The sequence below is a fragment of the Acipenser ruthenus genome, chromosome 28 (genome assembly GCF_902713425.1).
Source record: "Acipenser ruthenus chromosome 28, fAciRut3.2 maternal haplotype, whole genome shotgun sequence".
Taxonomy (NCBI): Eukaryota; Metazoa; Chordata; class Actinopteri; order Acipenseriformes; family Acipenseridae; genus Acipenser; species Acipenser ruthenus.
In genome coordinates, this window is record NC_081216.1 from 2,934,776 (window position 1) to 2,952,730 (window position 17,955).

At 42.7% G+C, this 17,955-nt stretch overlaps 1 protein-coding gene across 2 annotated transcripts in view; it reads left to right on the forward strand.

Moving 5' to 3' along the window:
* Positions 1-17,955, forward strand: part of raraa (retinoic acid receptor, alpha a) — a 124,640-nt gene that overhangs the window by 45,312 nt on the left and 61,373 nt on the right. For both annotated transcript variants that reach the window (XM_034057222.3, XM_034057224.3), the window contains exon 2: positions 6,765-7,778. In XM_034057222.3, the coding sequence (XP_033913113.1) occupies positions 7,601-7,778 (178 nt within the window). In that variant the 5' untranslated portion in view covers positions 6,765-7,600. The remainder of the gene's footprint in view (positions 1-6,764; positions 7,779-17,955) is intronic.

The following is a 17,955-nucleotide window of genomic DNA, read 5'->3' on the forward strand; positions in this document are numbered from 1 at the left end:
TGGAAACCTCAGCCTTGACACTCTCTCTCTCTCATGTAATCTGAGCAATTTTTTCCATTAACCCAGCTGAGGAAACAAAAGTGCTGAATAGTTATGTTTTCAGTGTTAAAAAAGAAAAAAAAAAACTCCATCTATATAGCCAGTCCATGTCATTAATTGACCTCTGTAATAAAGATTTTTAAATAGACAAATTGATCTCAAAATTAGCTTAACGATCTGTTAATAATCTTCTTTTAATACATGTTCTCGTTACAGCCTTGCTTGATGTACGGTTTTTAATTAAAACCTATATATTTTTTCAAAAGACATTAAGAAATTAGACAATCGTTTCAGCAAGAAGCATTTGAGTTATAATAAAAATTGAAGCTTTTTACCAACTTGGCAAGCACTTGTTGGATTGATTTTTAAAAAAATGTGCACACGCCTTCATAATGCTGGGGTAAGGAAACCCAAATAATTTCAGATTGTTATAACAAAGTTTCCCCTTGAAACCTTTGAAAGCATTATCATTAGCACACAACAGTGCCAATGTGCTGTGTTGCGCAAACACCCGTCCAAGTTTATTTCTAGCTCAGTTGTTATTGTATACTCAAGGGGGGGTCTTCAGGCAGAAAGATAATTTGAGGACCGGCAGCGCTTCTCTCAGGTGCTTGTGCACTGGCATTTCAGATTATCACAGCGCGACCTTTTCAAGGAACAGAAATGTCACGGCCATCATGTTTAAATGCCTGAAGCCGGCCTTGGCAAGAAGTCTCTTATCTTCACCGCGGTTCATACATAACCAGCGCTGTCATTCGAGGAATGTTCCCTGTGGCAACACTGAACACAGACAGACACAGAGAGAGACACAGACACACAGAGACAGAGACAGACAAACACACACACCATGCAGAGGGGCAGATGTTTCGGCTGATGCTAATAAAGAAGCATTCAGAACCGTGCATGTACCCTTGTAAAAGTTTTACCACGGTATTTTCTTGCAAAGAATTTTTGCAGTTTTACAGTCATGCTTTTCCCATGGTTATACTCTGCATTTACCATAGTCTACCATGTTTATTAATATGCTTTACAGTACTTAGCTGGTCTTTACAGTGTTTACCTGTGCTTTTATTACACTTTCCTATGCTGGTACTGTGGGACACAGTGCTTTAAGTGCTTGAAGCAAAGTTCCATTATTATATAAATTATATTTACATTTCAGTTGATTAGACAAACGGGAGCCCTCTTCAAATCAGATTCGCAGCTTAACACAGCCTTTACTAAAATTGTCCATATTTTTGATATTTTAGTAGTTGCTCTCCTGCTCTAGTTGCCTGCCATAGACATATTGCAACCCAGGTTACATGAGTCAGAGTGTCTCTTAATAAGTAAGAGCTAGTGCTGAGCTGTACAATACCAGCAATACAAAAATACACTTGATCCTTAACTAGATTACACTGGCTCTTACTTTTACAGACAGTTTGGCTGGTCTAGTCTGCTTTAGGTACATCTAAGGCAGCCAACTAGGACAGAAGAGCAGCTTCTGAATGCCGCTTAGGGCACCTTCACACAGATGTAAAGTAAATAATTCAGACGTCATAACAGGTAAAAGGGGACAGTACAAAAAACCCACCCTTTTGAAATGCTTTTGCATGGCAGTTATCCCAGGGTTTACAACTGTGGCTCGGACAGTAAAGCCTGGAATGGCTCTTAAGCGCTATGCATTGGGAGCTGAGCTCTTGTCACCCCTTAGATATACTGAAGCAGTTAAGCTGACCACACACTGTAAGCTGTAGCTACAGTAGGGAGGAGCTTGTTTTTTCTAAGAAACATTTTCTGAAAGCTCAGCGCTGACCCATTGCGTCTCTGCACAGGTTTTTTGTTTGTTTGTTTGGATTATTTATTTAACATGATGCGTCGGTTTAAATGAATTAATATATTGTACAGATATGTAAATTCATCTTTGAGTTAAATAGAAAATATCATATATATATTTACCCCCCCCCCCCCCCCCCCCCACACACACACACGCACGCACATGCACACATACACATGAACATAGAATCATACATTTTTTATTTTTGGTAACATCCTTCGTACGTATCTTTTATGATATGCTTTAAACAGAGTAGTTTAAAAGTGTAGTGGACCTTGAGAAGGTATGTCCATCAAGGGATGTTGCGTGCGTGTGTGTGTGTTTTGGTTTTTTGAGAGACTAGGGCTGAATTTGATCAGTTACTGTCCTGACATAACCAGGGCACGTGGCAGCTTGAATCCGCACTCAAGGAGAAAAAACTGTGTGCATTTGTCTTTGAGTGTGCATGAATGTGTTTTGAGTGTGTGTGTGCAGGGACGGAAATAAGACTCCCATTGCATAAGTTTGATCCATTCAATGTGAGTTTAAGACACACCTGAGCTTGTTACCTATACACTGTGGCTAATCAAGCTCGTAATATTAAAACCTGGAATGGGTGAAACTGCTTTGCAATTGGAGGCTTGTTTCCTAAGCGATTGTGTATGTGCAAAGTGCTTTTTTTTTTTTTTTGGTTTTATGTTTTTTATATAAACATCATTTAGCCATTCTCTCCCTCTGCGCTGTTTCCCTGTCACTGATGTTTAAAGGCTGATTTCCCTCCTCTCTGATCTCGGGTAGAGACAAGGGTTTATGAGTGTCGAAGGAGGAATTGCATCGTGTTCTCAGCCTTATCTAGTCGGGAGCACTGCAGTGAAATGGGAACAAATCCTAGAAAAACAGATCCAATCTGTGCCTCGTAGACTAAATCACACCCCTAAAAGCAGACTTCCACAGTGGAGTTCCCCTAAAGCGAACTAATAAATGAGCGATACTACAATCTCATTTACTTCACAACAAATCTTTCATAGAAAAGTTTACACAGTACATTTAACATCTCTCTAGTGCTTGCAAATTAATTACCAAATCTAGTCCTGTAAAAGGAAGGGCCCAGGGGTGGGTGGGGGGTGGGGTAACCTACTTAGTATCACACTTAATAATTCATTAGTGGAATCCAAGCCAGTGAGCATGACAATTAATTACTGCATCTTGGTTTGCTTCATTGGGTTTCTGCAGATTTCTGTTTTACTCGGATGCATTCCGTCAGTCTTCTGATCGTACAATGAATGTTGAAATGGTTCACATATGAAAACAGGCTCTAGCAAGTTAAACTAGAATTATGCCTCAGATCACATGCCGTGATGGAAGTAGGGTTCTGTTCTCATAGCAGTTTGAGCCAGTCCAGGTTTTACAGTTTGTGTAGATACAAGGGCGTAGGTTTGGTTTGAACATTGGTGGGGACACAATTTTGTAGGGGGGTGGAGTCACGGTCGCTAGTGGGGTTTGGGGGCATGCCCCCCCAGGAAGAAATTTTTTAGGAGACAGCTGTTAAATGGTAACTTCTGGTGGCTTGAAATGAATGCTGGACATGAATCGAGGACAATTTGATTGACATGAAGTTGGCTGGTATACACTTAAAACACTATGATAAAGTGTCCCTCCTGGAAGCTGGTTTGACATCCCTGCTGTAGAATTACTAATAACCTGAATTATAACCTATCCCAGCCTTACTGTAAGCTACCATTACCCCTACCACTACAAGCATGAGCACACTAAGCCATTATAATCACTAAGCCATTACAGACCTCACCGGCGACCCTGTTGCTCGGCCTGCCTCTGTACTGCTTTTACCAGGTTGCACTGCTTCACTCGCCTGATAAAATGATAAATTGATGCATGCTGTTTAGAGAGAAAGTATGACTGCTAACTTCATTAGTAAATTATTTTTTCATTTGCTATGAGAATCATTATCAATTGTGTTTATTACTTTGATAACGTCTTCCTACTTACACTTTGACTTTTTGTAAAAAAAACTTCCTTATGTCCATCTTTCTTTTTTTGGTTGCTATTATGCTTTAGTCACCTAAAGCCAAATTGAAGTGATTAGCTAACGTTAGTTGGATGATGATATCAAAACATGCTCACGCACACTCACACTCACACACTCTCTCTCTCACACACACACACACATAATGATTTAGCTGTGAAACAAGCTAGCTAGCCACCAAGGACGTTGGGTTAGCAGATAGCAATGGGTTGCTAACGTAATAGGTAGGTAGGTAGGTAGGTAGGTAGGTTTATTCTCTCAAACTATGTTGCTGACGAGCTGACAATACCTTCAGCCCCGGTACCTGGCTTTCATTCAGTCAGTGGCTCACACTCCTATCAGCCTGACCGGCAAGCGGCAGCTTCAGATGAGCGTCTTTCCAGAGTCCTGCCTAAGCCAGCGGGTCTCAACCTTTTTTTACTCACGCCCCACTGGAATTTATTTGTATATCTGTCGTCGTTGTCCCCCGCCTCCGTTTAATTTGACTTTTTAATATATATATTTTTATTACTGCCTATATAATATAGTGCATTTATTTAGCCGCCTGGATAGTCACACTGTCCATTCAATCAAATACATATGTTTGTGTTCGCTTTTTACACACACGATACAAAAATATCAAGCAAGGAGTAAGTTAGTTACAAAGGGAGGAAGGAGGAGGATTTAAATAATGTGACAACGCATTAACCAACAAACACAAACATCGAATTAAACTGATTATATTTATTCTTATTTTTTAAAATAAATGTGAAAATTGTGGAACAATATACACCGTTTAAGAATGACTAGAATTTTTTTATTTTAAACCCGGAAATTTACTTTTCATGCCCAAGCCCTTGTGCACTTTCGCACTTCAATGAAAGCAACACACTCTACCTGTCCCTGACCTCAGCCACGCACTGAGTCCGTGTTACAGTGATGCATTATGGAAGGGCCTAAGCCAATCAAATTAGCGTTATTTTTTTGTTTGTTTTTTTGGAGGAAGGAGGAGTAACGAGGGGGGGGGCAGGGGGGCTTGAGAGAATTAACCCTTTGTGGAGCAGATAAAATGACTTGACAAAAGACGTTTCAGATTTATCAAAATTATTGGTAGGGACATGTCCCTACCGTCCCTAGCTAAATCTACGCCGGTGTGTAGATAAATGTGTGTGTCTGTACATAGATAGATAGATAGCTAGATAGATAGATCTTTCTCACACAAACTTGCATTGCATGATGGTACAAATTAGTACAAGCTCTTTCATATGGTGCCTTTCACACCAGAGCTACCACTTTTTACAGGCAATCAATAAAACAAAACCAAAACCAATAAATGGATCTCCGTTCCCACAAAGAGTGTGCCTCTGTGATTAACAGCCCCACCAGGGTCTGCCACAGCCTGCTCTGAGGGACGGAGGTGGGACGGAGGTGGGGGTGGGTGACTTAAACAAACCTGGCCCAGTGCTGCCGTTGAAGTGTAGAGATTGAATTGAAACACAGTACCAACGCAACAGACAGCAGCTGGCTGCAACAGCTCCCTCTCCGCCAGGCATGTTTTATGACGCAGACGAATACTTATGAGAGTGCCTCACGGGACCTGTATGTTTTTAAAGCAGGCGAATCTGACTTTGTGGTGGAATGTGGCAAGGTGTTTCGCAAAGGGCAAGGGACATAGAGTACAAGGGGCTTCCGTTTAGAGTCAGCAGGACACTTTTTTTCCAGTGCTGTTGTGTGTAGGGTGGGGGGTGGGAAGGGATCAAATTCGTAACCCAGCGATGGTTTGTAATTTATTTCGTATTTGATACTTATTCTCTTGCACATAGGTCACTCTATATGAGTTGTTTCTCCAGGGCTGTAGTGTAACTGCATGGCTGGAATTACATGTGTAGCAGGATGACTGTATTGAGGGTATATTTACATGGTTTGGGTCGGATTTGTAATGTTGCAGGAATGGAAATATGGCATTGCATCGCAGTTTGATCCATTCCTGGTTTTACTGTTAATCAGACACACCTGAACTTGTCAGCAATACACACTGGGATGCTAATCAAGCTCGTAGTAAAACCTGGAATGGGTGATCGTGTTATGCAATAGTGAGTCTTCCCATCCCTGTGTTGTTGCGTGATAAATAAAAAGCCATCTGTGTTCTGATTGGCTGAAAATACCTTGTGTGTTGTGTGAAGAAACTTTGTTCTCAAAGTAGTTTTTTTCAGTGCTGTGTGTGTGTGTGAGAGTTAACCCCAGTTAAGCTTGGCAGAGGCTGGGTTCATGATTAAGAGCCGGTTCACTCTGTTTAAGAGCTCCAGCTACAGGAATCTCCATGTAGTCAACCAGCAGCTTGTTTCCAAGAAAACAAGACTTCCAGCTCCACCCGCCCCCGTCTTCTCTCATTTTAAATGTTTTATTAACTGCTTGAAATGGTAAGTGGCCCTCATGCTTCCCGTGAGCGGATCTATTTTAATTGCAAATTCAATTCCAAGACCCTGGCCTGAGCGCTCCCCAGGAGGGAGTGGGGGGTGGGTACATTTTATTGAGAAATCAAGTTGTTCTACATAATAGTGTTTTAATGTTTTGTTTTGTTTTTTCTCCATTTTAAAGTGAACGGCCCTATGCAGAAAGCTTTAACTCACAAGTTATATAAAGAATGCAGGTCTATTTTAACAAGGCTGCGTTACAAAAAGTAGTGTCTTTTAAATCTTCTTCAAGGAGCTTAACCTTTTGGACATGCTGGAAGACTGCATTTATGTAATTTATTTTTTTTTTGGGGGGGGGGGGGGGGGAATACTCTTAGGGGAGTATATTATAAAACAGCTGTGCCCTGCTCAAGTATAATGTTGATACATACATAGTATAATGATAGCATACACACAGAGCCCCCAGATCTAACTCTCACTGTGTCTTTAACAGGCCCTCCTCCTGTCTGCAGAGTGGATTACAGTAACCTGGAGAGAGGCGCAAGCAAGGGAGGCACTCAGGATAAAACTGTAAACTCAGGACAACTCTGACCGCAGCACAGGACCGGCAGCACCTTGTGAGCTCGTAACAGACAGACCGAGAGATTACAAGGGACCGGCAGAAAGAGAAAGAAAGGAGAACTGGGGGAGTTTGTTGGTGGTTGGAGCTGCTGGCAAGTTTTTAGGACCCACTCTCCCTCCCCCCAATCTCATCTTGCCATTGCTGTTTAACAATCGGGCATCACAGGGGACAGCTGGGCCTGGCTTGACTTTACCAGGGAACGTGTTTTTTTTATCATCTTGTGCAGGTTTTTTTTTCGCTCTTACAAAAAAAAAAAAAAAAGTGGGCGTTTCAGTTTCGTTGCTGCTTGTACATAATTTTTTTTTCTTTTTTTTTTTTTTAAATAGCAAAGGAGTGTGCGTTTTTTATTCCTTGTTGTTGTTGTTGTTATTATTATTATTATTATTGTTATTGTTATTATTATTATTATTATTGTTATTGTTATTATTAACAAAACGTATTTAACGGGTCCAGGATTAACGCTAGAACTTCACCTGCAATCAGACAACCCGTTTCGGAACAAGGATTATAATTAGACAGAAATATACAATAGTTGTGTTGTTTTTTATTTCTCTACTGACCAGCTGATCTGTGCACTCCTCATGTAGTGTTAAAAGCTGCACCACATATTATTATTATTATTATTATTATTATTATTATTATTATTATTGATTTTTTTTTTTTTCTGAACTGGATTAAGTGGATTAAGTCTTGTGGGATTCTCCGCCATGGCGAGCAACAGCAGTTCCTGCCCCACCCCACAAGGGGGTACTCACCTCAATGGCTACCCTGTGCCACACTACCCCTTCTTCTTCCCGCATGTAATCGGAGGTCTCTCCCCCCCCGGCCTCACCGCACTCCAGCACCAGCTACCAGTCAGCGGCTACAGCACTCCATCTCCCGCAAGTAGGTACCCAGCAGTGCGCTAAACTGCGCCCTTTACAGTTCTGAAATGGCACTTGGTTTTGCACTGAGCTCAAATAATAAGTAACTGAATTCTTACCTGTTACTGTGCACATGTCTATTGAGAATATTAAAAAAATTAGATTAAAGTGAAGCAGGGTTTGAAACTCGCACTAGCCCTGTACCAAGTCTTGGATTTCTGAACTTGTTCAGGTATATATGAAGAAATCACACCCAAGTCTTTAGGCTGTCCATGCGGCTATAAGGCAGGAACAATTTATTTAACTCCTGGCTGATTCCTATTTTAGTACTGTATGATAATCCAAAAAGAAATCCCTGGAAAATACAAGTCTAATATAATAAATGCATTCAATTTCTCTCTCCTTTATACAAATGCCTCTTCCCTCCCTAATAAATTCAAACATACCCCTGCCCTGCGGCCCTTCCTTCATTCTGTGAGTGAATCCATTAGCTTAATTACAAGCGTTGCTGCTTTGGCAGTGTAGCAGCCTGCAGCTACAGCTATACTGTACCCTGCCTGTTCCCAGGAGCTCTGCAGGGCTCGGGCGTAGGCACTGCTTCATGGACGGGATGGGATGGGTCGGGTCGCTGTGCTGTTTTTGATTGTGTAACTACCTACCGGCAAGTGGTATGGAATACCTGTGTCAGTCTATTGAAGGACGGTCCCCAAAGAGAAATGTTGTTTGTTTTTTTAAAATTTGGAATCGCCAATTATTTTTTCTAATTTTCTCCCCAGTTTGGTAAGCCCAATTATTATTATTTTTTTTATTTCAACCCGGCTCACCACTGCCACCCCCGCGCTGACTCTGGAGAGACGAAGACGGACACACGCGTCCTCCGAAATGTGTGCCGTCAGCCGTCTGCTTCTTTTCACTCTGCAGGCAGGCCATGCAGCCACCTCAGAGCTACAACGTCGGAGGACAACGCAGCTCTGGGCAGTTTACAGGCAGGCCTGCAGGCGCCCGGCCAGACTGCAGGGGTCGCTGGTGCGCAGTGAGCCAAGGACACTTTGGCCGACCTAAGCCCTCCCCACCTGGACAGCGCTCGGCCAATTGTGCACCGCCCCCTAACATAAAAACAAACCGGCGACCTTAAGGCGCTAGGGTGCATCCTGCACTCCACGTAGAGTGTCTTTACCGGATGCGCCACTTGGGAGCCCCTAAGTGAAGTGGTTTTTACAGGCTTAGATTACAAGTGATTGTGATTTTGTCTTGTTCTGCCTGCATAGCCTGTACAGTTATTACTTTGGACAATGCTGTCCTGTACTTTGTTTCCCAAGGCCATGTACTGTGTGCGGTTTGTTCTACCTCCCTAATTGTTGTTTGATTTCCTCGGCACTTTAGGTAAATAAACCAAGGCATGCTTGTTTGAATATCAAGCATAGTGCGGCAGGTGTAGCCAAACTCTCAATTGAATAAATAGGAGGGTTTAAGATCCTAGAAGGGTTTGAGTGACTGACTGCTGTATTTCAAACTGAAGACTAGCTTGTGTAACATCAGAGCTTCAAATGGAAAAGTGTATCGGATTGTGGTATGGAAGAGCAAAGCTGCACTTGATGAGAGTCAGTTGAAGTGTATCACAAGCGCTCTCTCTCTTCGCCTCTGTCTTCTCAGCCTCTCTGTCTGTGTGTGTGTCTCTTTCTTTTACAGAGGGAGAGCAGCTCATTCTCCTGGCAGATCAAATCCTTGGCTTCTGTTTCTAAATTTGAAAAGCTGCCCAGTGGCAATTGTTTTTAGATTCATTTTTATACACCAATTGTATTACAGAAAAATTAAAATACATATGACACCAAGGCAAACAGTCCAAACATCAGACACCCCCACAGTAGCTAGTTGGGAGCGATTTGTCACTGGGAATCAATGACAGCAGATAGTAAAGAGGCAACTGGCACCAAGCCTGAATAGCTGGGATATCTTGTTTAAATGCGGTGTAAAATCTAGGACAGTTACTATACCATGTACTGTAGAATTAGGACACTAAACCCCTCTGTGTGGTTATTTGACTAGATCACCACCATATTTTGCTCAAATAAATGCTTTTTCTTTATTTTTTTTATGTTACATAACTAGTCACATATTGGCACTCACAACAAGTGTGCCAAAGTTGTTACCAGTTTCGTAACAGTTTTATTTTCCTCTCGCAAACAGAAACGCACTCCATGGCCCGCGGTCCTTGATAAATCTGGACCCACTCGACGTTCTTTCTCGCTGTGCTGCTCCTCCCTTCAGTAATAACTGAGATGTGTTCACATTTGCAGGGATGGAATTTGCATGGCAGTTTCCCCTGTTGCAGGTTTTAAGTTTCCCATAGCAAAAGCATAGCTAAGTGTAATAAAACACAGTGAAAGCATAGGCAAGCATTGTAAAGCACAGAAAGGCACGGTAAAGCATATTAATAAACATGGCAAACCAGGATATGCTATGGTAAATGCAGAGTAGAACCATGGGGTGAAAGACTGCAAAAATACAGTGGTGAACTTTTATAAGGGAGCTGCTGTTGCACTTTATCCAGGCTGTTGCTACTGTAGCAGCAAACAAACAGCTTCCAGAATTTATGGCTTCTGCCGCCTGAGTTCTAAAACCTTTTGTTCAAGAAGACTGTGGTATTGGGGAATGCACTGCAGCTACTGTGTGACACAGTCCGCTTTCAGAGCGCTGTGGCTCCGTGCCACAGGAGTTATTAAACTACAGGACTGGCACCCTGGGATCCAATAACACTTGCTAAACAAACGCTGTTGTTTTGGGATCAGTTTGATTTTTTTCTTTTTTTTGCCGAATTATTTTTGTGGGTTCAGGTTACACCTGGCACCTGAGATTGGATTTTGGTGGGTGGGACGGACTAGGGTTACCCAAAAGAAAATCGATTTCTGTCATTTTGTTTTTTTAATCCAATTTTATTGTTTAAAAACCAGCATTACCATGCTTGGATAATATGGGTTCTTCTTTTCCTTAGCAGTGCTGGAAAACCAGGTTTTCATGTCAGCTTGGATGCATATCGGGAAGTTTAGGGGAATGTTTTATGCAGTGTTTCTCATTTCTCTCAGTTCTTATATATATTTTTTTGTTTGGTATTTTCAGTGTCAGTGCTAGTGTCGTCATGAATAAAATGTACTCCTACAGCAAGTCAGGTAGACAAACGTTTCGGCTTGTGCCTTCATCACGTTTTTGACCCGGGTGAATTTGGTTATTTTAGAGCATTTCACTGCACTGGGGAGTTGTGTAGCTTGATTCTTTTTGAGCATTTCACTGCACCGGGGAATCGTGTAGTTTTTTATTCTTTTTGAGCATTTCACTGCACCAGGAATCATGTAGCTTGATTCTTTTTGAGCATTTCCCTGCACCGGGGAGTCACGTAATTGTAGGTGGTTACTGCAGGTGCAGGGCAGTGCCTGTTTGCAGTAGAGCTGAAGCTTGTCAGGTGAGACAAAGACACTGAAGGCTTCTTTGTTGCTACTGTACTTTGTGTTCGTTTTTAGAGTAAGCACCTCCTCTGTGCAAACCCTTTCAGTAAGGTTAGGTAATGTGTTCAGCCAGCCACCACCCACCAACGCATAGCAAAGCATGCAGACACAGCCCAGTGCAGCTCTGGAAGGAGCTTCATCGGTCGATTTTGATCACCCTGCACCCGGGGCATTTCTACAGCACTGTGAAATCACGCGGGTTTGTGTTTCAAACTATCCGTGGTTATCCCAGGATTGCCCCTAAAAATCAGTGGTTGATGCCACCCAGGGGGTTTCCTCACTGCTGTAAAATACTAAAAAAAAACAAACCAAAACAAAACATACACACCTCTGGCTTATTAGGGTATAGGCTGATCAAACCAAAATTGATGTCAATTAAAAGTCACATCCCTGTTGGAAACTGTTAGCAACAGCTGCACTTATAATTTTGCTGAGAGTGTAGATCTCGCTCTCAATGTCAATGATAAAGCATTCCAAACTTTAACCACAACAGCTTCTATAAAAACAGATTAAATATGTTAATATCATGTTTTGTCTGTTGTTTTTTTTTTTTTAATTTAGATTTCATGACTTATAATTTGTTTGTTTCTGAGTGTTCAGAGTGTGTACTTTCTCTTGCACTCTTTGCATGACAGACCTGACGCAGCAAGGAGTGCACGAGAATGAAATACTCTCTCGAATGGATTAGAAGCAGCCACCCAGCACTTATACACTGTACGTAGACTAGTGTTTTACCTAAAATCTCTGTGTTTTTGAAGTCATTGGCAGCTATGTTGCAGGAGAGTTTGTTTTAAAGTGAAAGTTGTATATAAAGTAAGGAAAGCGCTCGCTGGTACGGGAGGCTGGCTGGCTGGCTGGTGGTTTTTTATCCACTGAAAATGCTGAGTTGCAGCTGCATCCGCATCACCACTTCCTGTGCGCATGTGGTCAGTGACTGGCATCCGCTTCATCACTTCCTGTGGTTTGTGAGAATGGAAACGCCCAGCTATGTCAGCATTGAACAAAGTGTGCTCAGTGTGCTGGTAGAAACCAGGCAGGTGACAAAGCACAGGGACTCTAAAAGGAGCGTTTTCACAGTCATAGACGTGATCCAGTTTATGATTAACTAAATCGGGTCACAGTTGGTTCCAGTTTTATTTAATAAGCAAAAGCATTTGATGTGTTCAAATGACAGTGGCTTTTTTTGCACGTTTTAATGCGCGCGACTCAGTGTAAATGCATGCCTAGTGATTTGTGTTTGGTTATTTTGTTATTTCCCCCCCATTATTTCCCACACCTCTGTAAAATAAATTCAGTCTCACATCGACGGTTTGGCAGCAGCATCAATACATTGAACCGAATTCAATTACATGGAATTCCAGGGGGTAATTGACAATCAATACAAGCAGTAAAGGCAGGGGGCGACTGAAATACCCAGGAGAGCTGTCATAAAGAAAGGGCTGTCAGGCCTGGGCCACCGTCGCCTGTTCCAGACAATCACTAAATCAGTCTGAAAGGCATTTGCTGGGGAGTGTTTGTCTCCATAGCCGAGGGTAAATGCGAGTTAACTGAGTTACCCACTTCTCATTTGGGGAATAACACAGTTACCTGCTCCTACTCTATTGTGATGGCTATACTATATAAGCCAAGGCATATTCCAATTTGTTATATGAAGCGATAATTTAATAATGGGCGTAATCTCTTCCGATTTTTAACCTGTAGATCATTTTGTATATTTTTAATAAACGTGAAATAAGTGGAAATGTGTTTTTTTTTTTTTGTTTTTTTTTTTATATAAATTTAGTCGTTGCCAATTATTTTTTATTATTTTCTCCCAATTTGGAATGGCAAATTATTTTTATTTTTAGGCTCAGCTCACCGCTACCACCCCTGCGCTTACTCAGGAGGGCGAAGACGAACACACGCTGTGCTCCGAAGCGTGTGCCATCAGCCGACCTGCTTTTTTTTCACACTGCAGACTCGCCATGCAGCCGCCCAGAGCTACAGCGTCGGAGGACAACGCAGCCCTGGGCAGCTTACAGGCAAGCCCGCAGGCGCCCAGCCAGACTACAGGGGTCGCTGGTGGATGGTGAGCCGAGGACACCCTGGCTGACCTAACCCTCTCTCCCCCCGGGCAGCACTCGGCCAATTGTGCACCTCCCCTTGGGAACTCCTGTCCTTGGTCGGCAAAGGAATAGCCTGGACTCGAACTTGCAACGTCCAGACTATAGGGCACATCCTGCACTCCACATGGAGCGCCTTTACTGGATGCGCATAAGTGGAAATGTCTTGACCACAAACACTACAGTACAGCTGTCATCTGAAATTTTCACCTGCCCTAAAACTTATTTATTTATTTAAACTTTTTCAACGTGTTCAGTCCTTGTTATTTCCAGTGTCACTTTATCTGTATTCCGAACACAAAGCTGAGTACAGCAGTGATGGACTGATGGACCCTTTTGTTTACAAGGAAGTGGAAGTGACCTCTTAATTGCCTAACCCCGACTCTGCGCACAAATCACTGTTGTTTTTGTCGCTGCTTTAAATTTATTACCTCCTTCTCTATTGACTGTGTGTGTGTGTGGGAGGTGGTGATGGGGGTCCTTCTATCTAAATTGCAGGGTTTAGGTAAAGTAATCATTCAATGGGTCTGCTTCCTTTTCTTTGGTCTAAGTGCACAGGACAGGCGGTGCTTCATCAAAGGGTCTCATCTCTGCAAACAATCGGCAGGAGGAAGCAGAACTCATCCCCTTATTAAGTTTACTGCAGTACTTTTTTCATGGTATTTTTGCACTTTTATCATGTTTTCCCCATTGTTATACTATGTGTTTACCATGTTTTTTTTAATATGCTTTACCATACCTCTCTGTGCTTTCACAATGCTTCCCTATGCTTTACCATACCTCTCGGTGCTTTACAATGCTTCCCTATGCTTTACCATACCTCTCGGTGCTTTACAATGCTTCCCTATGCTTTACCATACCTCTCTGTGCTTTACAATGCTTGCCTATGCTTTACCACGCTTTCACTGTGCTTTATTACACTTTGCTGTGCTTTTACTGTGGGTGACTTTTAGAATGGTTAGTTTACCTGGGTTCGTTTTTTTTAATATGCTTTACCATACTTCTCTGCTTGACAATGCTTGCCTATTCAGGGGGGGGTTCTGAAGACATTTAAGTAATCCTCGCTTTTCCAAGTGTCCTTGTCGCTTCCTTCCATGCCCCGTTGTGCCCTGTCTCGCGGGCCTGGGTATTGAAAGCACAGCTCCTCTAGCGCACACTAATGTGAGCAGTCTGTGGGGAGCGGTTATGGAGGTGGTTATATTACCCTATAACTGCGTGTTGTTTCAAACTGATTTGATAATTACAGCGTTTATTCACTGCCGGTGTTTGCCGCCGGACATCTGGTTTGATTTACCGCGATATTGCTTTAATTAGGAGGCCAGCGGTGGAGGGGAGAGGGGAGGAAAGAAAAGCAACTTCAATGCTAATTGCTTCATGACTGGAGTTAAGTGGACTTTGAGAGAAAAAAAAGGGGTGTATAATTGTTATGTAGGTTGGGGTGCTTTTTTATAAAAATGCATTGCTTAGTGTCATGGGCAAACCGCTTTCTGTCAAAGCAGGGCATCGTCCTCTCAGATTATTATATTTTTATGCTAATTGCCATCCCCACACACTGAAGTGCTGTTCCATGTTCTCCTTCAATCAGCTCAGCGAGAGTAGGAGCACTCTGCTTCTCTCAGCTCTAATTAATAGGAACCCCCTCCTCCTGATGGCTGCTGAAGTGGCCCCAGTCTCTCTCTTTGCTTTCATCTCGGAGCGCGGCTCTAATTGAGCGTGCGCAGCTCGCTCGGGATTCCTGAGAGGATCGGTTCTTCAGAACACTTCACCGCGGTGATGTTCGCTGATACTCGCTCGCCCTGCACCAAGGGATACAACTCGACCTGTTGTGTGTGTGTGTGTGTGTGTAGGAGAGTGAGAGTGCTAAACATTTTGTTTGAACCCCCCTCCTTTCTTATCCTCTACATCTCTCCCCGTCTTCCTGCGCAATGTCTATAACAAGTTAACTACAACAAGAAACAACTTTCTTTTTAACAAATGAAAAGATCAACGAGTCATGTAATCAACAGTACATTTTCATTGTGTTACTGGTCGTATACCTACATACAAACGGCACTTATTAATAAACTCTTAACTTTAAAAGCTTGAATGCTCCCCTGAGGCCACAATACAGCTCTCAGATTCATCTCTAATCTTCAAGCATACCAGGGTGTAACCCTTTTGTTCTGTGTGGTATAACTTCCGGGTACATTTATTTTATCCACTAGGGGGCAGAGTGTTGCCCCCGGGGGGGGGGGGGTTACTGGTTACAGACAGCAGTAAACAGGCAAACATGACAATTGCACGGCAATAAATAACTTACAAGGTTTACAACACGCGCAGTGAGGTTAGAAAAGGTCTTTTATCACTCTTTAAAAAAATAATAAAAAAAAAAATTAAAGGGGAAGAGCGAGAGAGGGAGGGGGAGGGAATTCTAAGACTGATTGTAAGGAGAGGGACAGGGGGCTCAGGCTAGATCTGGTTTATAGTTTGGTATGCACAGAGAGGGGCCTGACTCTCACATGCCATGAGCAGACTTGAGTACCTATAAATCACTGGTACAAGGGGTTAAGCTGTTGCTTTAAAAAAAAAAAACTATTTATCTGTCTGTCTGTCTGTCTGCGTATATAATTAGCTACAACTTTTTGGTTTCTGCTGCCTTCAGAGAGCAGGATAGAAGGCGGAAGCCAAAACTAATTATTGAAACCGTGAGTTTTTCAGTTTATCAATTACTTTACTATCCTGTGTGCTGGATCCTGATTCTCCTTGCGGGGGGGGGAGGGCGGAGAGGGGAGGGGGGACGTTGTGTCCGTTGGGGGCTTTACTCCCTCACACTGAGAATCTGTTCATGAGGAAAATCCGAGCCTCCCCCTCCCCCCCGCTGTCCTTCTCACATGTCCTGCACAGGATTCAACAGGAGCCGTGCAGCTCAGCGGAGTCAGTGATGTGTTTTCAAGCTGTGGTAGCAGACTGAACCATCGACATTATTACTGAGCTACATTGTGCAGGCTTAGAAACTAACAATATTGTGCTACTAGTCCAAAGGACTAGTACCTTTTGAAACTTGCTGACAGCAACAAGCGGGATGACAGAGGATAAAATTCTCTCAGCTGTGGGGGGGCTCCCGAGTGGCGCATCCAGTAAAGGTGCTCCACGTAGAGTGCAGGATGTGCTCTATAGTCTGGATGTCGCGAGTTCGAGTCCAGGCTATTCCATAGCCGACCGTGGACGGGAGCTCCCAGAGGGCAGTGTACAATTGGCCGAGCGTCGCCCTTTAGTTCGGCCAGGGTGTCCTCGGCTCACCGCGCACCAGCGACCCCTGTAGTCTGGCCGGGCGCCTGCGGGCTTGCCTGTAAGCTGCCCAGAGCTGTGTTGTCCTCCGACACTGTAGCTCTGAGGTGGCTGCACGGTGAGTCCGCAATGTGAAAAAAAGCAGTCGGCTGACGACACACGCTTCGGAGGACAGTGTGTGTTCGTCTTCGCCCTCCCGAATCAGCGCAGGGGTGGTAGCGGTGAGCTGAGCTTAAAAAAATAATTGGCCATTCTAAATTGGGAGAAAATAATAAAAAAAAATAATAATTGGCAACGATTAAATTAAAAAAAAAAAAAAAAAAAAAATTCTCTCAGTTGTCACCTTGCCGACCACAAAGCTCTGCCTGAAATTGACACTGAGACAAGTAAATTGTTTATTTTATTGTACATTACATGTGTTGCTATTTACAAAAATGCTGGCAGGCTATGAATTACTATCTACAATAATTAATGTACTCACGTACATATGCGGTCTTCATTAAAGTCCCAATTTAAAGACCATTGTAGCCCTCGGGATGAAATTGTTAGGTAGCTATTTCTTTTAATTCTTTTTAATTAGCAGAGGGGGAGAAACGCTTCAGCTGGTAAAATAGAATCTGCCAAAACTGACGGATGCTCTACTATACTAATATATACTATACTAATGAGAACATAACAAATACAAAAGAAAACCGAGGGAAACGCAGATCTTTTCAAGAAAGCTGGGAGACTTTGTATAAATGGATTTTATATTTTTAAACGCTGCAATAACAGTTGTGCTTGTGAAGCATCCACACTATATATTGACAGAACAGGTGATTTATTTGCACTATGGGGGCCCTTATTTTCCCCCATTGGTGCTTGAGCCCCGGAGCGGTCACAGAATCACTGCCTGTGCAGCTATTATCAGTATAAATCTCCACATTTTTGTAAAATTACTTTACACTTCAAAAGATGCAACGTGTTTCAGTAAAACGTCATTAAGTGAGGTTGGCATTGCAGGGGAGGTGAAGGGAGGTTTCAGTTCCAAGTGACTGTTTTCTAAGCATTATTTGTGAATGCTTATTCACCATTGCTTCACTCCGTTACAAAATTGACTTGTCTGCATTTTTTTAACGCAAGACTGAACGTGAAAGTATTTGTGTACATTTGTTTTAAGTACTCGCCCAGAGGACTACTGAGACACAGACATCAACTAGTCCTCATCAGATTTGATTTGCTTGGGCGAGCGTGAGTTCCTAACCCTGATTGTGTGTTTTATATTATATAATCGCGACTTTAGAAAGAAATCTGTTTCTCAGATCTCTGTTGCTCTGCTCCAGGAATTGGT